Source organism: Tachyglossus aculeatus, chromosome 1, assembly GCF_015852505.1.
Source record: "Tachyglossus aculeatus isolate mTacAcu1 chromosome 1, mTacAcu1.pri, whole genome shotgun sequence".
NCBI lineage: Eukaryota > Metazoa > Chordata > Mammalia > Monotremata > Tachyglossidae > Tachyglossus > Tachyglossus aculeatus.
In genome coordinates this window covers 8,190,266-8,214,587 of record NC_052066.1, presented here as the reverse complement: position 1 = coordinate 8,214,587, position 24,322 = coordinate 8,190,266, and the positions used below count along the sequence as shown (strand labels likewise).

General features: G+C 48.9%; 1 protein-coding gene across 1 annotated transcript in view; it reads right to left on the bottom strand.

The window, feature by feature from the left end:
* Nucleotides 1-742: 742 nt before the first annotated feature.
* The window catches only part of NHEJ1 (non-homologous end joining factor 1), a 201,126-nt gene continuing 177,546 nt past the window's right edge, over nucleotides 743-24,322 (bottom strand). Inside the window, exons 5-7 of the mRNA XM_038748968.1 lie at nucleotides 4,431-4,554; nucleotides 3,670-3,773; nucleotides 743-1,220 (exon numbers count right to left, since the gene is read on the bottom strand). Coding sequence (XP_038604896.1) covers nucleotides 1,134-1,220; nucleotides 3,670-3,773; nucleotides 4,431-4,554 — 315 coding nt within the window. The 3' untranslated portion in view covers nucleotides 743-1,133. The remainder of the gene's footprint in view (nucleotides 1,221-3,669; nucleotides 3,774-4,430; nucleotides 4,555-24,322) is intronic.

Below are 24,322 nucleotides of genomic sequence, written 5' to 3'. Positions count from 1 at the left end.
GAATGGATGGATGGATAGGTGGATGAGTGTAATAATGGATGGATGGGTGGCTGGATGGATGGAGGGATGGATGGACAGACAGATGGAGGATGGAACAATGGATGGACGGAGAAGGGAGCGACAGACGGAGAATGGATGGATGGATGGATGGATGGATAGGTGGATGTGTGTAATAATGGATGGACGGGTGGCTGGATGGATGGAGAGATGGATGGACAGACAGATGGAGGATGGAATGATGGATGGACGGAGAAGGGAGCGACAGACGGAGAATGGATGGATGGATGGATGGATAGGTGGATGTGTGTAATAATGGATGGATGGGTGGCTGGACGGATGGAGAGATGGATGGACAGACAGATGGAGGATGGAACGATGGATGGACGGAGAAGGGATTGACAGACGGAGATTGGACGGATGGATGGAGGATGGATGGATGGCCGGATAGATGGATGAACGGAGGTCAGATAGAAGGATGCATGGATGGGTGGATGGATGGTTCCAGAGGGGAGTAGCCTTATGGTGGTGGAGGCCAGCACAGAGGCAATGGGGGTCCCTCGAGGTCAGGGCTCAAGTCTGGGCCATCTGCCGCTGGCCCCCCGGGCAGAGCCCAGCGGTCGGTGCCCAGCAGGCGCTCCGTGATGCTCCGGGTGACAGATGTGGGTGGCGTCAAGGCAGAAGAGAGGCCATGAGGGTGGGGGTGAGATGCACTGGGCTGTCGGGGCTCGGGGGGCAGCGGGCGGTGGTCAGTACGATGGCAGCCGACCAACGGGAGCGCAGAGACGGGGTTTTATTCCACAGTCAGAAGGCAGGAGGGCAGGAAGGGCTAGTCCTGGGCTCATCCTTGGGGGCCGGGGGCCGGACTGTGAGCGTGGCACGAGGCTGGGGAACTTCTGGGGCATGCGGGGGGACTGGGGAGGGTCCCGCCCCAAAGGTGGGAGACTCTCCACTTGGCACCCCAAGCCGGCCGGTCCGGCCAGCGCGTCGGGGAAAGGCCAGGAGGGAAGGGGGAGGCCAGGCCGGGGGGGGGCCCGAACCTCCGTCGGGATCCGCTCTTCCCGGGGGTCTCTGGAGCAGGGAGTCCCGGCCTCCCAGCGGGAAATCACCGGGTGGGCGCTGTCCTGGGGTGGCTCTCAGCGGAACAGGCCTTGCGGTTTCTTCTTCTTGGCTCTGACCTTGAGGGGCCGGGGTCTCGGGGGCGGCATCGGAGGGCTCTGGAGCTAAAGGAGACCCCATCAGCGGGGACCCGGCTCAGCCTCGATGGCCGCCCCCCACCCCCAGCCCTGACAGCCCCCCACCAAGGAGACGTCGGCTGGGTTCGGGCCTACCTGCCGACGCTATCGAGCCCGCCATTGGGTCTCTAGATGTTGCCAACTTGGACTTCCCAAGCGCTTAGTCCAGTGCTCTGCACACAGAAAGCGCTCAATCAATACGATCGAATGAATGAATGAATCCTCCCCACCCCACCCGAGGACCCAAGCCCCCCCAGCTCTGCCCAGACCCTGGGGGGGGGGGGGGGTGTACTTCCCAAGCGCTTAGTACAGTGCTGTAAGCGCTCAATAAACACGATTGATTGATTGATTGATTGATTGAAGGGAGGGGGTTTGGAGAAGGGAGAGGGCAGAATGTGGAGCTCAAAAGCAGGGCCGGGGCCTGGGGGTTTCCCCTCCCCACTCAACAACAACAATAACAATAATCAATCAATCAATCAATTGTATTTATTGAGCGCTTACTTTGTGCAGAGCACTGGACTAAGCGCTTGGGAAGTAGAAGTTGGCAACATATAGAGACAGTCCCTACCCAACAGTGGGCTCACAGTAAGCGCTTTACTATGTGCAAAGCACTGTTCTAAGCGCTGGGGAGGTTACAAAGTGATCAGGTGGTCCCACGGGGGGCTCCCAGTCTTCATCCCCGTTTTACAGATCATCATCATCAATCGTACTTATTGAGTGCTTACTGTGTGCAGGGCACTGTACTAAGCGCTTGGGAAGGACAAATTGGCAACATCTAGAGACAGTCCCTACCCAACTGTGGGCTCACAGTCTAAAAGGGGAAGACAGAGAACAAAACCAAACATACTAACAAAATAAAATAAATAGAATAGATATGTACAAGTAAAATAAATAGAGTAATAAATACATACAAACATCTATACAGATATACAGGTGCTGTGGGGAAGGGAAGGAGGTAAGATGGGGGGGATGGAGAGGGGGACGAGGGGGAGAGCAAGGAAGGGGAATGATGACAGGGGAAGGGGACAGATGAGGGAACTGAGGCACAGAGATGTTAAGAAGCTGACAAGCGGCGGAGCCGGGATTAGAACCCACGACCTCTGACTCCCAAGCCTGGGCTGCTTCCACTCTGAAGCAGCGTGGCTCAGTGGAAAGAGCCCGGGCTTGGGAGTCGGAGTTCGTGGGTTCGAATCCTGACTCCGCCAACTGCCAGCTGTGTGACTTTGGGCAAGTCGCTTCACTTTCCCCCTTCTAGCCTGTGAGCCCGCTGTTGGGTAGGGACCGTCTCTAGATGTTGCCGACTTGGACTTCCCAAGTGCTTAGTCCAGTGCTCTGCACACAGTAAGCGCTCAATAAATACGACTGAATGAATGAATGAATGAATGTAAAATGGGGATTAAGACTGTGAGCTCCCCGTGGGACAACCTGATCACCTTGTAACCTCCCCAGCACTTAGAACAGTGCTTTGCACATAGTAAGCGCTTAATAAATGCCATTATTATTATTATTATTATCATTATTATTATTTCCACAGAGCCATGCTGCTCTGGAGGCCAAGGTTGGGGGCTTGCCAACTTGTACTTCCCAAGCGCTTAGGACAGTGCTCTGCACACAGTAAGCGCTCAATAAATACGATTGAATGAATGAATGAATGAATGTAAAATGGGGATTACGATTGTGAGCTCCCCGTGGGCCAACCTGATCACCTTGTAACCTCCCCAGTGCTTAGACCAGTGCTTTGCACATAGTAAGCGCTTAATAAATGCCATTATTATTATTATTTTATTATTATTATTTCCACTGAGCCATGCTGCTCTGGAGGCCAAGGTTGGGGGCTTGCCAACTTGTACTTCCCAAGCGCTTAGGACAGTGCTCTGCACACAGTAAGCGCTCAATAAATGATTGATTGATTGATTGTGAGCCCACTGTTGGGTAGGGACCGTCTCTATATGTTGCCAACTTGTACTTCCCAAGCGCTTAGTCCAGTGCTCTGCACACAGTAAGCGCTCAATCAATACGATTGATTGATTGATTGATTGTGAGCCCACTGTTGGGTAGGGACTGTCTCTATATGTTGCCAACTTGTACTTCCCAAGCGCTCAGTCCAGTGCTCTGCACACAGTAAGCACTCAACAAATACGATTGATTGATTGATTGTGAGCCCACTGTTGGGTAGGGACTGTCTCTATACGATGCCAACTTGTACTTCCCAAGCGCTCAGTCCAGTGCTCTGCACACAGTAAGCGCTCAATAAATACGATTGATTGATTGATTGATTGATTGATTGATTGATTCCCCGCCCACCCTCCCACCGCTCCCACTCAGCCCACCCCCAACTGTGGCCCCCGACCTCACCTGCTTAAGGGAGAGAGCCCAGGCCCACGGGCCCCCTGCCGCGACCCCACCCAGGGGGCCCGGGCTGCCTCAGTTTACTCACTGTGAGGAGGGCTTCGGGTGAGGCCTGGGCCGGGACGGAGGGAGGGGAGTTCCCGGGCTGAGGGGCGGCTTCGTCGTCGTCGGGCTCTGGACTGTGGTCATCTCCTGAGGCGAGACCCCCACGAAACCCCCAGCAATCAGGCCGAGGGGGCCCCCGGCGGGACCCCCAGAGAGGGGATGGGGTGGGGAGCAGCAGGGAGGGGGGACGGTGTGGCTTTTATAATAATAATAACGGCATTTATTAAGCGCTTACTATGTGCCAAGCACTGTTCTAAGCGCTGGGGAGGTTACAAGGTGATCAGGTTGTCCCACGGGGGGCTCACAGTCTTCATCCCCATTTGACAGATGAGGGAACTGAGGCCCAGAGAAGTGAAGTGACTTGCCCAAAGTCACCCAGCTGACAATTGGCAGAGCTGAGATTTGATCATCTTACCTCCTTCCCTTCCCCACAGCGCCTGTATATACGTATATATGTTTGTACATGTTTATTACTCTATTTATTTATTTTACTTGTACATATCTATTCTATTTATTTTATTTTGTTAGTATGTTTGGTTTTGTTGTCCGTCTCCCGCTTTTAGACTGGGAGCCCACTGGTGGGTAGGGACTGTCTCTAGATGTTGCCAACTTGGACTTCCCAAGCGCTTAGTCCAGTGCTCTGCACGCAGGAAGCGCTCAATAAATACGATTGATTGATTGATTGATTGATTGGTGCCCCCGGGGTGGCACTGGGTTTGGGGTGGGTATCGGGGGGCTACTCACCGGGGGCGTCGGGGCGGCGTCGGGGGGCCGCTGCCACTTCTGCCGCTGTGACGGCCCCGTAGAGGGGCTGCAGGCCGTGGGCGAGGGGCCGCCCGTCCCTCCAGCTGCAGGCCGCCGGAAACCTCTGGGAACACGCGCCGACGGAGAGACGATGTTACACGGAGAGGCTCGCACACGGGCTAGCACACACGTGTGCGAAGCCGCGTGGCTCGGTGGAAAGAGCCCGGGCTTGGGACTCAGAGGTCAGGGGTTCGAATCCCCACTCCGCCACTGGTCATCTGGGGGATTTGGGGCAAGTTCACTTCTCTGGGCCTCAGTGACCTCATCTGGAAAGTGGGGATGAAGCCTGGGAGCCCCCCGTGGGACAACCTGATAATTATAATGGCGTTTATTAAGCGCTTACTATGTGCCAAGCACTGTTCTAAGCGCTGGGGAGGTTATAAGGTTATCAGGTTGTCCCATGGGGGGGGCTCACATTCTTAATCGCCAGCACACAGTAAGCGCTCAATAAATACGATTGAATGAATGAATGAATGAATTTTTAGACTGTGAGCCCACTGTTGGGTAGGGACTGTCTCTATATGTTGCAACTTGTACTTCCCAAACGCTTAGTCCAGTGCTCTGCACACAGTAAGTGCTCAATAAATATGATTGATTGATTGATGATTGATTTTACGGATGAGGGAACTGAGGCATGGAGAAGTGAAGTGACTTGCCCAAAGTCACACAGCTGACAATTGGCAGAGTCGGGATTTGAACCCATGACTTCTGACTCCAAAGCCCGGGCTCTTTTTCACTGAGCCACGCTGCTTCTCCCTAGCAGAACCTCCCTAGCGCTTAGAACAGTGAGCGCTTCTAAGCGCTCCAGCAGTCTAGAACAGTCTAAAGCTTCTAATAATAGTAATAATGATGGTATTTGTTAAGCTCTTACTATGTGCAAAGCACTGTTCTAAGCGCTGGGGGGGATACAAGGTGATCAGGTTGTCCCACGTGGGGCTCACAGTCTTAATCCACATTTTACGGATGAGATAACTGAGGCACAGAGAAGTGAAGTGACTTGCCCAAAGTCACACAGCTGACAATTGGCGGAGCTGGGATTTGAACCCATGACCTCTGACTCCAAAGCCCTGGCTCTTTCCACTGAGCCACGCTGCTTCTCCAATAATAATAATAATGATAATAATAGCATTTGTTCATTCATTCATTCATAATAACAGTAATAAAAATGGTATTTGTTAAGTGCTTACTATGTGCAAAACACTGTTCTAAGCACTGGGGAGGTTACAATGTGATCATGTTGTCCCACGGGGGGCTCACAGATTTTACAGATTTTGCCCAGTTTCCAGATGAGGGAACTGAGGCCCAGAGAAGTGAAGTGACTTGCCCAAAGTCACCCAGCTGACAAGTGGCGGAGCTGGGATTTGAACCCACGACCTCTGACTCCAAAACCCGGGCTCTTTCCACTGAGCTACGCTGCTTCTCCAATAATAATAATAACAATAATAATAATAATAATAATAACAGCATTTGTTCATTCATTCATTCATAATAACAGTAATTTTAAAATGGTATTTGTTAAGCGCTTACTATGTGAAAAACACTGTTTTAAGTGCTGGGGAGGTTACGATGTGATCATGTTGTCCCATGTGGGGCTGACAGATTCTACAGATTTTGTCCCATTTTACAGATGAGGGAACTGAGGCACAGAGAAGTGAAGTGACTTGCCCAAAGTCACACAGCCGACAAGTGGCGGAGCCGGGATTTGAACCCATGACCTCTGACTCCAAAGCCCGGGCTCTTTCCACTGAGCCACGCAGAGCCCCAACTTGGCCCCCACTCCTCTCCCTCGGGGGCTGCAGGGCCCCAGAGCCCACCCCCCACCAATCCAGGCCTTCCTGGGCTCCCCCTCATTCATTCATTCATTCATTCAATCGTATTTACTGAGCGCTTACTGTGTGCAGAGCACTGGACTAAGCGCTTGGGAAGTCCAAGTTGGCAACATATAGAGACGGTCCCTACCCAACAGCGGGCTCACAGTCTAGGAGGGGGAGACAGGGAACAAAACATGTGAACAAAATAAAATAAATAGAATAAATATGTACAAGTAAAATTCATTCATTCATTCAATCGTATTTATTGAGCGCTTACTGTGTGTAGAGCACTGTACTAAGCGCTTGGGAAGTCCAAGTTGGCAACATCTAGAGACGGTTCCTACCCGACAGCGGGCTCACAGGCTAGAAGGGGGAGACAGACAACAAAACAAGACATACTAACAAAATAAAATAAATAGAATAAATATGTACAAGTAAAATTCATTCATTCATTCAATCGTATTTATTGAGCGCTTACTGTGTGCGGAGCACTGTACTAAGCGCTTGGGAAGTCCAAGTTGGCAACATCTAGAGACGGTCCCTACCCGACAGCGGGCTCACAGGCTAGAAGGGGGAGACAGAGAACAAAACAAAACATATTAACAAAATAAAATAAGTAGAATCAATATGTACAAGTAAAATAAATCAATAAATAGAGTAATAAATCCGTACAAACATATATCCATATATACAGGTGCTGTGGGGAAGGGAAGGAGGTAAGATGGGGGGATGGAGAGGGGGAAGAGGGGGAGAGGAATTGACCCTAATCCCACCAGGACTTTGGCCCCTGTGGGCTTGGGGCCTTATCAGTAGCTTTAGGAGCATAAGTCCTCTGGGGCCCTGAGGGTCACCTTATCTCCCTCTCCAAACCCACCCGGGTTCCAGGGTCATTCATTCATTCAATCGTATTTATTGAGCGCTATATGTTGCCAACTTGCACTTCCCAAGCGCTTAGTCCAGTGCTCCGCACACGGTAAGCGCTCAATAAATACGATTGACTGGATGAATCGTGGGGCAGGGACCGTCTCTAGATGTTGCCGACTAATCAATCAATCAATCGTATTTATTGAGCGCTATATGTTGCCAACTTGGACTTCCCAAGCGCTTAGTCCAGTGCTCCGCACACAGTAAGCGCTCAATAAATATGATTGAATGGATGAATTGTGGGGCAGGGACCGTCTCTAGATGTTGCCGACTTGTCAATCAATCAATCAATCAATCGTATTTATTGAGCGCTTACTGCGTGCGGAGCACTGGACTAAGCGCTTGGGAAGGACAAGTCGGCAACATCTAGAGACGGTCCCTACCCTACAATTCATCCATTCAATCGTATTTATTGAGTGCTTACTCTGTGTGGAGCACTGGACTAAGCGCTTGGCAAGGACAAGTTGACAACATCTAGAGACGGTCCCTACCCCACAATTCATCCATTCAATCCTATTTATTGAGCGCTTACTGTGTGCAGAACACTGGACTAAGCACTTGGGAAGGACAAGTCTGCAACATCTAGAGACGGGCCCTACCATGCAATTGATTCAATCAATTGTATTTATTGAGCGCTTACTGTGTGCGGAGCACTGGACTAAGCGCTTGGGAAGGACAAGTCGGCAACATCTAGAGACGGTCCCTACCCCACAATTCATCCATTCAATCGTATTTATTGAGCGCTTACTGTGTGCAGAGCACTGGACTAAGCGCTTGGGAAGTACAAGTTGGAGAAGCAGCGGGGCTCAGTGGAAAGAGGCCGGGCTTTGGAGTCTTAGGTCATGGGTTCAAATCCCGGCTCCGCCAACTGTCAGCTGTGTGACTTTGGGCAAGTCACTTCACTTCTCTGGGCCTCAGTTCCCTCATCTGGAAAATGGGGATGAAGACTGTGAGCCCCCCGTGGGACAACCTCATCACCTTGTATCCTCCCCAGCGCTTAGAACAGTGCTTTGCACATAGTAAGTGCTTAATAAATGCCATTATTATTACTATTATTATATAGAGACGGTCCCTACCCAACAGCGGGCTCATTCATTCATTCAATCGTATTTATTGAGTGCTTACTGTGTGCAGAGCACTGGACTACGCGCTTGGAAAGTCCAAGCTGGCAACATATGGAGACGGTCCCTACCCAACAGCGGGCTCACAGTCTAGAAGGGGGAGACGGACGACAAAACAAAACATGTGGACAGGTGTCAAAGTCGTCAGAACAAATGGAATTAAAGCTCGATGCACATCATTAACAAAATAAATAGAATAGTAAATATGTACAAGTAAAATAAATAGAGTAATAAATCTGTACAAATATATTCATTCATTCAATCGTATTTATTGAGCGCTTACTATGTGCAGAGCACTGGACTAAGCGCTTGGGAAGTACAAGTTGGCAACATAGAGAGACGGTCCCTACCCAACAGCGGGCTCATTCATTCATTCATTCAATCGTATTTATTAAGCGCTTACTGTGTGCAGAGCACTGGACTAAGCACTTGGGAAGGACAAGTTGGCAACAACTAGAGATGGTCCCTACCCAACAGCGGGCTCATTCATTCATTCATTCATTGAATTGTATTTATAGAGCGCTTACTGTGTGCAGAGCACTGTACTAAGTGCTTGGGAAGGACAAATCGGGAACATCTAGAGACGGTCCCTACCCAACAGCGGGCTCACAGTCTAGCAAGGGGAGAAGGACAACAAAACAAAACATATTAACAAAATAAAATAAATAGAATAATAAATATGTACAAGTAAAATAAATAGAGTAATAAATCTGTACAAACATATATATCCAGGTGCTTTGGGGAGGGGAAGGAGGTAAGGCGGGGGGATGGGGAGGGGGAGAGGAAGAAGGGGGCTGAGTGTGGGAAGGCCTCCTGGAGGAGGTGAGCTCTCAGTAGGGATTTGAAGGGAGGAAGAGAGCCAGCTTGGCGGATTCACTCATTCATTCATTCATTCAGTCATATTTATTGAGTGCTTACTGTGTGCAGAGCACTGGACTAAGCGCTTGGGAAGTCCAAGTTGGCAACATATAGAGACGGTCCCTACCCAACAGTGGGCTCACAGGCTAGAAGCGGATTCATTCATTCATTCATTCAGTCAGTCATATTTATTGAGCGCTTACTGTGTGCAGAGCACTGTACTAAGCGCTTGGGAAGTCCAAGTTGGCAACACATAGAGACAGTCCCTACCCAACAACGGGCTCCATGGTTTTTTTTGTTTTTCTTTTTTGATGGCATTTGTTAAGCGCCTACTATGTGCAGAGCACTGTCCCAAGCGCTGGCGGGGGGGGGGACGACACACGGTGACCAAATTGTCCCACGTGGGGCCCACAGTCTCAATCCCCATTCTACAGATGAGGCAACTGAGGCCCGGAGAAGTGAAGTGACTTGCCCAAGGTCACCCAGCAGACATGTGGCAGAGTCGGGATTCGAACCCACGACCTCTGACTCCAAAGCCCGGGCTCTTTCCACTGAGCCACGCTGCTGGTTATTGTGTGAAGAGCACTTGGGAGAGTACGATATAACAGAATTGGTAGAGACGTTCCCCGCCCACGATGAGCTTATGGTCTAATCTGTCTGAACCCCCCTTTTAGACATATATCCATATATTTTATTTTGTTGGTATGTTTGGTTTTGTTCTCTGTCTCCCCCTTTTAGACTGTGAGCCCACTGTTGGGCAGGGACTGTCTCTCTATGTTGCCAATTTGTACTTCCCAAGCGCTTAGTACAGTGCTCTGCACATAGTAAGCGCTCAATAAATACGATTGATGATGATGATGATGAACCCAGTAAGCACTCAATAAATACGATAAAGCGGATGTGTGGAGGGTGGGCATTCCGGGCCAGGGGAGGGACGCAGCGCCCACTTCAGTAGTGGGTCTCACCTCTGGTCTCCCCGCACCCACCCCCGGCCCTCCTCCCGCTTACCCTCTGCAGCCCTCTGGGATTTGCTGAGTGCTTCTACTCTGTGCCAAGCACTGTGAGAAGCAACGTGGCTCAGTGGAAAGAGCCCGGGCTTTGGAGTCAGAGGTCATGGGTTCAAATCCTTGCTCTGCCAATTGTCAGCCGGGTGACCTTGGGCAAGTCACTTCACTTCTCCGTGCCTCAGTGGCCTCATCTGTCAAATGGGGATGAAGACTGGGAGCCCCCCGTGGGACAACCTACTAGACTGTGAGCCCGCTGTTGGGTAGGGACCGTCTCTAGATGTTGCCAACTTGGACTTCCCAAGCGCTTAGTCCAGTGCTCTGCACGTAGTAAGCGCTCAATCAATACGATTGAATGGATGAATGAACAACCTGATCACATTGTATTCCCCCCAAGCGCTTAGAACAGTGCTCTGCACACAGTAAGCGCTCAATAGGATTGAATGAATGAATGAACAACCTGATCACATTGTATCCCCCCCGCGCTTAGAACAGTGCTCTGCACACAGTAAGCGCTCAATAGGATTGAATGAATGAATGAACATCCTGATCACATTGTATCCCCCCCAAGCGCTTAGAACAGTGCTCTGCACACAGTAAGCGCTCAATCAATACGATTGAATGAATGAATGAACAACCTGATCACGCTGTATCCCCCCCAGCGCTTAGAACAGTGCTCTGCACACAGTAAGCGCTCAATAGGATTGAATGAATGAATGAACATCCTGATCACATTGTATCCCCCCAGCGCTTAGAACAGTGCTCTGCACACAGTAAGCGCTCAATCAATACGATTGAATGAATGAACAACCTGATCACGTTGTATCCCCCCCAGCGCTTAGAACAGTGCTCTGCACACAGTAAGTGCTCAATCAATACAATTGAATGAATGAATGAACAACCTGATCACATTGTATCCCCCCAGCGCTTAGAACAGTGCTCTGCACACAGAAAGTGCTCAATAAATACGATTGAATGAATGAATGAACAACCTGATCACATTGCATCCCCCCCAGCGCTTAGAACAGTGCTCTGCACACAGTAAGCGCTCAATCAATACGATTGAATGAATGAATGAACAACCTGATCACCTTGTAACCTCCCCAGTGCTTAGAACAGTGCTTTGCACATAGTAAGCGCTCAATCAATACGATTGAATGAATGAATGAACAACCTGATCACGTTGTATCTCCCGCCAGCGCTTAGAACAGTGCTCTGCACACAGTAAGCGCTCAATCAATACGATTGAATGAATGAATGAACAACCTGATCACGCTGTATCCCCCCCAGCGCTTAGAACAGTGCTCTGCACACAGTAAGCGCTCAATCAATACGATTGAATGAATGAATGAACAACCTGATCACGTTGTATCTCCCGCCAGCGCTTAGAACAGTGCTCTGCACACAGTAAGCGCTCAATAAATACAATTGAATGAATGAATGAACAACCTGATCACCTTGTAACCTCCCCAGTGCTTAGAACAGTGCTTCGCACATAGTAAGCGCTTAACAAATGTCATCGTCATCAGTACTAAAGGTCGGGCCTGGTCGGGCCAAGAGATCAATTCTGGCTTGGGCCCAGACTCGCCAGGGTGGGGGTGGGATGGACTGGGGGTCGGGCCGGCGGAAAGCAGGGGCATTTATTTATTCAATCAATCAATCAATCAATCAATCGTATTTATTGAGCGCTAACTGTGTGCAGAGCACTGGACTGAGCGCTTGGGAAGTCCAAGTTGGCAACATCTAGAGACGGTCCCTACCCAACAGCGGGCTCACAGTGGACAGAGCCTGGGCCTAGGACTCAGGAGACCATGGGTTCTAATCCTGCCTTGGCCACTTGCCCTCTGTGTGACCGTGGGCAAGCCACTTCACTTCTCTGGGCCTCAGTTCCCTCATCTGGAAAATGGGGATGGAGACTGGGAGCCCCACATGGAACAGGGACTGTGTCCACCCCGGTTTGCTTGTATTCATTCACTCATTCGATCGTATTTATTAAGCGCTTACACAGCTGACAGTTGGCGGAGCTGGGATTTGAACCCATGACCTCTGACGCCAAAGCCCGGGCTCTTTCCATTGAGCCACACTGCTTCTCTTGAGCCATGCTGCTTCTCTTGGAACAATCAATCAATGAATCGTATTTATTGAGCGCTTACTGTGTGCAGAGCACTGTACTAAGCGCTTGGGAAGTCCAAGTTGGCAACATCTAGAGACGGTCCCTACCCAACAGCGGGCTCACAGTGGACAGAGCCTGGGCCTAGGACTCAGGAGACCATGGGTTCTAATCCTGCCTTGGCCACTTGCCCTCTGTGTGACCATGGGCAAGCCACTTCACTTCTCTGGGCCTCAGTTCCCTCATCTGGAAAATGGGGATGGAGACTGGGAGCCCCACCTGGAACAGGGACTGCGTCCAACCCGGTTTGCTTGTATTCGTTCATTCATTCGATTGTATTTATTAAGCGCTTACACAGCTGACAGTTGGCGGAGCTGGGATTTGAACCCATGACCTCCGATTCCAAAGCCCGGGCTCTTTCCATTGAGCCACACTGCTTCTCTTGAGCCACGCTGCTTCTCTTAGAACAATCAATCAATGAATCGTATTTATTGAGCGCTTACTGTGTGCAGAGCACTGTACTAAGCGCTTGGGAAGTCCAAGTTGGCAACATAGAGAGACGGTCCCTACCCAACAGCGGGCTCACAGTGGACAGAGCCTGGGCCTAGGATTCAGGAGATCATGGGTTCTAATCCTGCCTTGGCCACTTGCCCGCTGTGTGACCGTGGGCAAGCCACTTCACTTCTCTGGGCCTCAGTTCCCTCATCTGGAAAATGGGGATGGAGACTGGGAGCCCCACGTGGAACAGGGACTGTGTCCAATCCAGTTTGCTTGTATTCATTCATTCATGGTTGTACATATTTATTACTCTATTTATTTATTTATTTATTTATTTTACTTGTACATTTCTATCCTATTTATTTTATTTTGTTGGTATGTTTGGTTTTGTTCTCTGTCTCCCCCTTTTAGACTGTGAGCCCACTGTTGGGTAGGGACTGTCTCTATGTGTTGCCAATTTGTACTTCCCAAGCGCTTAGTACAGTGCTCTGCACATAGTAAGCGCTCAATAAATACGATTGATGATGATGATGATGATGGAGACTGGGATTCCACATGGAACGGGGACTGCGTCCAACCCAGTTTGCTTGTATTCATTCATTCATTCGATCATATTTATTAAGCGCTTACACAGCTGACAGTTGGCGGAGCTGGGATTTGAACCCATGACCTCTGACGCCAAAGCCCGGGCTCTTTCCACTGAGCCACACTGCTTCTCTTGAGCCATGCTGCTTCTCTTAGAACAATCAATCAATCGTATTTATTGAGCGCTTACTGTGTGCAGAGCACTGTACTAAGCGCTTGGGAAGTACAAGTTGGCAACATAGAGAGACGGTCCCTACCCAACAGCGGGCTCACAGTGGACAGAGCCTGGGCCTAGGACTCAGGAGATCATGGGTTCTAATCCTGCCTTGGCCACTTGTCCGCTGCGTGACCATGGGCAAGCCACTTCACTTCTCTGGGCCTCAGTTCCCTCATCTGTAAAATGGGGATGGAGACTAGGAGCCCCACGTGGAACAGGGACTGTGTCCAACCCAGTTTGCTTGTATTCATTCGATCGTATTTATTAAGCGCTTACACAGCTGACAGTTGGCGGAGCTGGGATTTGAACCCATGACCTCTGACGCCAAAGCCCGGGCCCTTTCCATTGAGCCACACTGCTTCTCTTGAGCCATGCTGCTTCTTTTAGATCAATCAATCGTATTTATTGAGCACTTACTGTGTGCAGAGCACTGGACTGAGCGCTTGGGAAGTCCAAGTTGGCAACATCTAGGGACGGTCCCTACCCAACAGTGGGCTCACATCATCATCATCACCATCATCGTCAATCGTATTTATTGAGCGCTTACTGTGTGCCGAGCACTGTACTAAGCGCTTGGGAAGTACAAATTGGCAACATCTAGAGACGGTCCCTACCCAACAGCGGGCTCGCAATCAATCAATCAATCGTATTTATTGAGCGCTTACTATGTGCAGAGCACTGGACTAAGCGCTTGGGAAGTACAAATTGGCAACACATAGAGACGGTCCCTACCCAACAGTGGGCTCACAGTCTAAAAGGGGGAGACAGAGAACAGAACCAAACATACCGACAAAATAAAATAAATAGGATAGAAATGTACAAGTAAAATAAATAAATAAATAAATAAATAAATAAATAGAGTAATAAATATGTACAACCATAAAGCTCGCAGGCTAGAAGGGGGAGGCAGGGCAGCAACGAAGGCCCGTCCCAACCTCGGCCTTGGGCGTCCAGTAGCCCCCACGAGCCCTGGCCCGGTTCCCAAGGCCCCGGCCCTGGTAGCCACAACATCCACCCGGGGGGGGACGGTAGGTCAGTCGGTGGGTCGTCAGGGCCCAGCGCCGCCCCGTTCCCCTCCGCCTCGCTCACCAGGGCCTCAATCAATCAATCGATCGTATTTATTGAGCGCTTACTGTGTGCAGAGCACTGTACTAAGCGCTTGGGAAGTCCAAGTTGGCAACCCATCCTACCCACGAATGCACCCCAAGTCCACCCTGGGGCCGGGGTGGGGGGCAGGGGGAACGGGACTCAACTCCCCTCCAAAAGCCCAAGCTCACCGGATGCCGGAGTAATAATAATAATAATAATAATAATAATGGCATTTATTAAGCACTTACTACGTGCAAAGCACTGTTCTAAGCGCTGGGGAGGTGACAAGGTGATCAGGTTGCCCCACGGCGGGGGCTCACGGTCTTCATCCCCATTCTTCTTCTAGACTGTGAGCCCGCTGTTGGGTGGGGACCGTCTCTCTATGTTGCCAACTTGTACTTCCCAAGCGCTTACTACAGTGCTCTGCACACAGTAAGCGCTCAATAAATACAACTGATTGATTGTTTGATTTTACAGATGAGGGAACTGAGGCCCAGAGAAGTGAAGTGACTTGGCCAAAGTCACACAGCTGACAGTTCATTCATTCCTTCGTTCAGTCGTATTTATTGAGCGCTTACTGTGTGCAGAGCACTGGACTAAGCGCTTGGGAAGTATAAGTTGGCAACGCATAGAGACGGTCCCTACCCGACAGTGGGCGGTGGAGCCGGGATTAGAACCCATGACCTCTGATTTCTAGACTGTAAACCTGCAGTTGGGTAGGGACCGTCTCTCTATGTTGCCAACTTGGACTTCCCAAGCGCTTAGTCCAGTGCTCTGCGCACAGTAAGCGCTCAATAAATACGATGGATTGATTGATTCCCTCATCTGTAAAATGGGGGTTAGAGTGTGAGCCCTCTGTGGGACAGGGACTGGGGCCAACCTAGGTTGTATCGACCCCAGCGCTCGGCACAGAGCAAGCACTTAACGAGAGAAGCAGCGCGGCTCAGTGGAAAGAGCCCGGGCTTTGGAGTCAGGGGTCGTGGGTTCGAATCCCCGCTCCGCCAGTTGTCGGCTGGGTGACTTTGGGCAAGTCACTTCACTTCTCTGGGCCTCAGTGACCTCATCTGTCAAATGGGGATGAAGACTGTGAGCCCCCCGTGGGACAACCTGATCACTTTGTAACCTTCCCAGCGCTTAGAACGGTGATTTGTACATAGTAAGCGCTTAATAAATGCCATTATTATTATTATTATCTGGAAAATGGGAATGGAGACTGTGAGTCCCACGTGGGACAACCTGATCACCTTGCATCTCCCCCAGCGCTTAGAACAGTGCTTGGCACATAGTAAGCGCTTAACAAATACCAACATTATTATTGTTATCTGTCAAATGGGGATGAAGACTGGGAGCCCCCCGTGGGACCACCTGATCACCTTGTGACCTCCCCAGCGCTTAGAACAGTGCTTGGCACAGAGTGAGCGCTTAATAAATGCCATTAAAAATAAACCCCAATATAACAGATACATTCCCTGCTCACGACAAACTTACAGACTAGAGCGGGGGGAGACAGACGTTAATATAAATAAATAAATTACCGATATGTACATAAGTATATACCTGTATATATGTTTGTACATATTCATTACTCTATTTATTTATTTATTTTACTTGTGCATATCTATTCTATTTATTTTATTTTGTTAGTATGTTTGGTTTTGTTCTCTGTCTCCCCCTTTTAGACTGTGAGCCCACTGTTGGGTAGGGACTGTCTCTAGATGTTGCCAATTGGTACTTCCCAAGCGCTTAGTCCAGTGCTCTGCACATAGTAAGCGCTCAATAAATACGATTGATGATGATGATAAGTCCGTATTTTTCCACTCCTCAAATACCTCTGCTGGTCGCCCACCCGTCGCCGCATCAAACAGAAACTCGTCACTGTTGGCTTTAAAACCGTCCATCAGGTTGCCCCCTCCTATGTCACCTCAGTACCAGCCTGCACACTTTTGCTCCTCTAATATAATAATAGTAATAATAATAATAATGGCATTTATTAAGCGCTTACTATGTGCCAAGGACTGTTCTAAGCGCTGGGGAGGTTACAGGGTGATCAGGTTGTCCCCCGGGGGGCTCACAGTCTTCATCCCCATTTTCCAGATGAGGGAACTGAGGCACAGGGAAGTGAAGTGACTTGCCCAACATCACCCAGCTGACAGTTGGCGGAGCCGGGATTTGAACCCGTGACCTCTGACTCCAAAGCCTGGGCTCTTTCCACTGAGCCACTCTGCTTCTCTCTAATGGAGACTGTGAGCCCGCCATGGGGCAACCTGATCACCTTGTATCCCCCCCCAGCGCTTAGAACAGTGCTTTGCACATAGTGAGCACTTAACAAATACTATTATTATTATTATTATTATTATTATTATTATTACCAGTGGATGCCGCTTCCAAAGTGGCTGCTTGCCCAGAAGGGCAGCAGGCTTGGGCCCAGTCAGCCCGGGGCTATAATAATAATGGCATTTATTAAGCGCTTACTATGTGCAAAGCACTGTTCTAAGCGCTGAATTCTAAGGGCTAGCATTCATTCATTCATTCAATCGTATTTATTGAGCGCTTACTGTGTGTAGAGCATTCATTCCTTCATTCAATCGTATTTATTGAGCACTTACTGTGTGCAGAGCATTCACTCATTCATTCAATCGTATTTATTGGGCGCTGACTGTGTGCAGAGCATTCATTCCTTCATTCAATCGCATTTATTGAGCGCTTACTGTGTGCAGAGCATTCATTCCTTTATTCAATCACATTTATTAAGCGCTTACTGTGTGCAGAGCATTCACTCCATTCAATCGTATTTATTGAGCGCTTACTGTGTGCAGAGCATTCATTCATTCAATCGCATTTATTGAGCGCTTACTGTGTGCAGAGCATTCATTCCTTCATTCAATCGTATTTATTGAGCGCTTACTGTGTGCAGAGCATTCATTCCTTCATTCAATCGTATTTATTGAGTGCTAACTGGGTGCACAGCATTCACTCCTTCATTCAATCGTATTTATTGAGCGCTTACTGTGTGCAGACCATTCATTCCTTCATTCAATCGTATTTACTGAGTGCTTACTGGGTGCAGACCATTCATTCCTTCATTCAGTCGTATTTATTGAGCGCTTACTGTGTGCAGAGCATTCCTTCATTCAATCGTATTTACTGAGCACTTACTGTGTGCAGAGCATTCATTCATTCAATCAAATTTATTGAGTGCTTACTGAGTGCAGAGCATTCACTCCTTCATTCAAGTGTATTTATTGAGCGCTTCCTGTGTGCAGAGCATTCATTCCTTCATTCAGTCGTATTTATTGAGCGCTTACTGGGTGCACAGCATTCATTCCTTCATTCAATCGTATTTATTGAGCACTTACTATGTGCAGAGCATTCATTCCTTCATTCAATCGTATTTATTGAGTGCTTACTGTGTGCAGAGCACTGGACTAAGCGCTTGGGAAGTCCAAGTTGGCAACATAGAGAGACGGTCCCTACCCAACAGCGGGCTCACAGTCTAGTCCCCTTCTCCATCGCCCCCCATCTTACCTCCTTCCCTTCCCCACAGCACCTGTATAGATGGATATATGTTTGTACATATTTGTTACTCTATTTACTTATTCATTTATTTTACTTGTACATATCTATTCTATTTATTTTCTTTTGTTAGTATGTTTGTTTTGTTGTCTGTCTCCCCATTCTACACTGTGAGCCCACTGTTGGGTAGGGACTGTCTCTAGATGTTGCCAACTTGGACTTCCCAAGCGCTTCGTCCAGTGCTCTGCACACAGTAAGCGCTCAATAAATACGATTGATGATGATGTTGATGATAGAGAAGCAGCGTGGCTCAGTGGAAAGAGCCCGGGCTTTGGAGTCAGAGGTCACGGGTTCGAATCCCAACTCCGCCACCTGTCTGCTGTGTGATCTTCGGCAAGTCCCTTCACTTCTCTGGGCCTCAGTTCCCTCATCTGTAAAATGGGGATGAAGACTGGGAGCCCCCCGTGGGACAAACTTGTCGCCCTATGTTTTGCTTTGTCGTCTGTCTCCCCCTTCTAGACCGTGAGCCCGCTGTTGGGTAGGGACCGTCTCTATGTGTTGCCAACTTTGTGCTTCCCAAGCGCTTAGTACAGTGCTCTGCGCACAGTAAGCACTGAATAAATACGATTGATTGATTGATTGATTGTATCCTCCCGAGCTTAGAACAGTGCTTTGCACATAGTAAGCGCTTAACAGTCATCAATTATCATTATTATTATTATTATTAGAGACTGTGAGACTAGCAGGGTCCCCCCCTCCCCCTTGATTGTATCCTCCCCAGTTTAGAACAGTGCTTTGCATATAGTAAGCGCTTAACAAATGCCAATTATCATTATTATTATTATTAGAGACTGTGACACTAGCAGGGTCCCCCTTCTCCCCCTTGATTGTATCCTCCCCAGTTTAGAACAGTGCTTTGCACATAGTAAGTGCTTAACAAATGCCAATTATCATTATTATTATTATTAGAGACTGTGACACTAGCAGGGTCCCCCTTCTCCCCCTTGATTGTGTCCTCCCCAGTTCAGAACAGTGCTTTGCACATAGTAAGCGCTTAACAAACGCTAATTATCATTATTATTATTATTATTAGAGACTGTGAGACTAGCAGGGTCCCCCTTCTCCCCCTTGATTGTATCCTCCCCAGTTTAGAACAGTGCTTTGCACATAGTAAGTGCTTAACAAATGCCAATTATCATTATTATTATTATTAGAGACTGCGAGACTAGGAGGGTCCCCCTCCTCCCCCTTGATTGTATCCTCCCCAGTTCAGAACAGTGCTTTGCACATAGTAAGCGCTTAACAAATGCCAATTATCATTATTATTATTATTATTAGAGACTGTGAGACTAGCAGGGCCCCCCTTCTCCCCCTTGATTGTATCCTCCCCAGTTTAGAACAGTGCTTTGCACATAGTAAGCGCTTAACTAATGCCAATTATCATTATTATTATTATTATTAGAGACTGTGAGACTAGCAGGGTCCCCCTTCTCCCCCTTGATTGTATCCTCCCCAGTTTAGAACAGTGCTTTGCACATAGTAAGTGCTTAACAAATGCCAATTATCATTATTATTATTATTAGAGACTGCGAGACTAGGAGGGTCCCCCTCCTCCCCCTTGATTGTATCCTCCCCAGTTCAGAACAGTGCTTTGCACATAGTAAGCGCTTAACAAATGCCAATTATCATTATTATTATTATTATTAGAGACTGTGAGACTAGCAGGGCCCCCCTTCTCCCCCTTGATTGTATCCTCCCCAGTTTAGAACAGTGCTTTGCACATAGTAAGTGCTTAACTAATGCCAATTATCATTATTATTATTATTATTAGAGACTGTGAGACTAGCAGGGTCCCCCTTCTCCCCCTTGATTGCATCCTCCCCCGTTTAGAACAGTGCTTTGCACATAGTAAGCGCTTAACTTAACTTCAAGGCCCTACTGAGAGCTCACCTCCTCCAGGAGGCCTTCCCAGACTGAGCCCCTTCCTCCCTCTCCCCGTCGCCCCCCTCTCCATCCCCCCCATCTTACCTCCTTCCCTTCCCCACAGCACCTGTATATATGTTTCTACGTCTGTACATATTTATTACCCTATTCATTTATTTTACTAGTACATATCTATTCTATTTATTTTATTTTGTTAGTATCTTCAGTTCTCCGTCTCCCCCTTTTAGACCGTGAGCCCACTGTCGGGTAGGGACCGTCTCTAGATGTTGCCGACTTGGACTTCCCAAGCGCTCGGTCCAGTGCTCTGCATCATCATCATCATCATCAATCGTATTTATTGAGCGCTTACTATGTGCAGAGCACTGTACTAAGCACTTGGGAAGTACAAATTGGCAACATATCATCATCATCAATCGTATTTATTGAGCGCTTACTGTGTGCAGAGCACTGTACTAAGCGCTTGGGAAGTACAAATTGGCAACATATAGAGACGGTCCCTACCCAACAGTGGGCTCACAGTCTAAAAGGGACTGTGCTGCACCGTACTGCACACAGTAAGCGCTCAATAAATACGGTTGATTGATTGATTGATGATTAACAAATGCCAATTATTATTAGAGACTGCGAGACTAGCAGGGTCCCCCCTCTCCCCCAGTCCCCTGGGATGGGCTGGGGTGAGCTCCCCTCCGTCCTGCCACCTCCTCCTCCTCCTCCTCCTCCGGGGAGCTGTGCCCTTGGAGGGCCTTGATGGAGAGAGACACGACGTCCGTCCTGAGGCCCAGTGTTTGGTCTGGCCGGGGTTGTTTGGGCCCGCCCGCCCGCCCGCCCGTCCTCGACGCACGGGCTGCCCACGATGTCCCGGGCATCGCCTCCCCGCCGGCCGGTGGTCACGGGCGCTTTGGCCCGGCTCCATCTCGACCACAGCGCTCAGCCCACCGGTCCCCGAGGGCAGGCCGCGCCACACCACCGGCCCCTGGCCACACCGCCGACCGCCGACCGCTGACCACCCCGGTCCCCCGACACCACACGGGAGACGAGTCCCGGGCCCAACAACCTCCTTTCCTCCCTCCTGGGGCAGTCAGGATAATAATAATAATAATAATAGTAATGATGGTATTTGGAGGCCTTTCCAGACTGAGCCCCTTCCTTCCTCTCCCGCTCGTCCCCCTCTCCATCTCCCCCATCTTTCCTCCTTCCCTTCCCCACAGCACCTGGATAGATGTATAGATGTTTGTACAGATTTATTACTCTATTTATTTATAATAATAATAATAATGATGGCATTTGTTAAGCGCTTACTATGTGCAAAGCACTGTTCTAAGCGCTGGGCACTGTTCTAAGCGCTGGAATCATCGATCGTATTTATTGAGCACTGACTGTGTGCAGAGCACTGGACTAAGCGCTTGGGAAGTACAAGTTGGCAACATACAGAGACAGTCCCTACCCAACAGAGGGCTCACAGTTATCTTACTTGTACCTATCTATTCTATTTATTTTATTTTGTTCGTATGTTTGGTTTTGTTGTCTGTCTCCCCCTTCTAGACTGTGAGCCCAGTGTTGGGTAGGGACTGTCTCTATGTGTTCCCAAGCGCTTAGTACAGTGCTCCGCACGCAGTAAGCGCTCAATAAATACGATTGATTGATTGATTGGACAGATTTATTACTCTATTTATTTATCTTACTTGTACATATCTGTTCTATTTATTTTATTTTGTTCGTATGTTTGGTTTTATTCTCTGTCTCCCCCTTCTAGACTGTGAGCCCGCTGTTGGGTAGGGACTGTCTCTATGTGTTGCCGACTTGGACTTCCCAAGCACTTAGTCCAGTGCTCCGCACGCAGTAAGCGCTCAATAAATACGATTGATTGATTGATTGGACAGATTTATTACTCTATTTATTTATCTTACTTGTACATATCTATTCTATTTACTTTATTTTGTTCGTATGTTTGGTTTTGTTCTCTGTCTCCCCCTTCTAGCCTGTGAGCCCGCTGTTGGGTAGGGACCGTCTCTATGTGTTGCCGACTTGGACTTCCCAAGCGCTTAGTCCAGTGCTCTGCACGCAGTAAGTGCTCAATAAATACGATTGATTGATTGATTGTACAGATTTATCACTCTATTTATCTTACTTGTACATATCTATTCTATTTATTTTATTTTGTTCGTATGTTTGGTTTTGTTCTCGGTCTCCCCCTTCTAGACTGTGAGCCCGCTGTTGGGTAGGGACTGTCTCTATGTGTTGCTGACTTGTACTTCCCAAGGGCTTAGTATAGTGCTCTGCACGCAGTAAGCGCTCAATAAATACGATTGATTGATTGATTGATGGATTTGTTAAGCGGGCAGTCAGGATAATAATAATAATAATGACGGTATTTGTTAAGCACATACTATGTGCAAAGCACTGTTCTAAGCGCAGGGGGGGTTACAAGGTGATCAGGTTGGCCCACCGGGGGCTCGCCGTCTTCATCCCCATATTCCCGATGAGGTCACTGAGGCCCAGAGAATAATAATAATAATAATAATAATGGTATTTGTTAAGCGCTTACTATGTGCCAAGCACTGTTCTAAGCACCGGGGAGGTTACAAGGTGATCAGGTTGTCCCACCGGGGGCTCATAGTTTTAATCCCCTTTTTCCAGATAAGGTCACTGAGGCCCAGAGAAGTGAAGTGACTTGCCCGAAGTCACCCAGTTGACAGTTGGCGGAGCCGGGATTTGAACCCATAGCAGCGTGGCTCAGTGGAAAGAGCCCGGGCTTTGGAGTCAGAGGTCATGGGTTCAAATTCCAGCTCCGCCAATTGTCCGCTGTGTGACTTTGGGCAAGTCACTTCACTTCTCTGGGCCTCAGTGACCTCATCTGGAAAATGGGGATGAAGACTGTGAGCCCCCCGTGGGACAACCTCATCACCTCCTTCCCTTCCCCACAGCACCTGTATACATGTATATACGTTTGTGCAGATTTATTACTCTGTTTATTTATTTATTTTATTTGTACATATTTATTCTATTTATTTTATTTTGTGAATATGTTTGGTTTTGTTCTCTGTCTCCCCCTTCTAGCCTGCGAGCCCGCTGTTGGGTAGGGACCGTCCCTAGATGTTGCCGACTTGGACTTCCCAAGCGCTTAGTACAGTGCTCTGCACACAGTAAGCGCTCAATAAATACGATTGAATGAACGAATGAATTCCTGGTGGTGGGCTGCAGTCTCCCCCCAAGCATCCCCCCGGCCCCCATTAATAATGATGGCATTTATTAAGCGCTTACTCTGTGCAAAGCACTGTTCTAAGCACTGGGGAGGTTACAAGGTGATCAGGTTGTCCCACGGGGGGCTCACAGTCTTCATCCCCATTTTACAGATGAGGTCACTGAGGCCCAGAGAAGTGAAGTGACTTGCCCAAAGTCACCCAGCTGACAGTTGGTGGAGCCGGGATTTGAACCCATGACCTCTGACTCCAAAGCCCGGGCTCTTTCCACTGAGCCACGCTGCTTCTCTGCTTCCCTTAGAAAAACAAGGGTCCGGGGAGGAGCGGCGGCTCTCAAAACGGCCTTCTGTGGTCATGGAGCCCCCTCCCCTCGCCCTTCCCCGTCCCCGGGCCCAGATGGCTCAATCAATCAATCAATCAATCAATCAATCGTATTTATTGAGCGCTTACTATGTGCAGAGCACTGTACTAACCGCTTGGGAAGTACAAATTGGCAACACATAGAGACAGTCCCTACCCAACAGTGGGCTCACAGTCTAAAAGGGGGAGACAGAGAACAAAACCAAACATACCAACAAAATAAAATAAATAGGATAGAAATGTACAAGTAAAATAAATAAATAAATAAATAGCTCAGTGGAAAGAGTCCAGACTTTGGAGTCGGAGGTCATGGGTTCAAATCCCGGCTCCACCGCCTGTCAGCTGTGTGACTCTGGGCAAGTCACTTCACTTCTCTGGGCCTCAGTTCCCTCATCTGTAAAATGGGGATTGACTGTGAGCCCCTCGTGGGGCAACCTGATCACCCTGTAACCTTCCCAGCGCTTAGAACAGTGCTTCGCACATAGTAAGTGCTTAATAAATGCCTTTATTATTATTATTATTATACAAGGTGGCACTGGTGGAGGTGACAAGTGAATGGCGACTGGGCCGGGCCCCCCCAGCTCCACTCCGGTGGCCA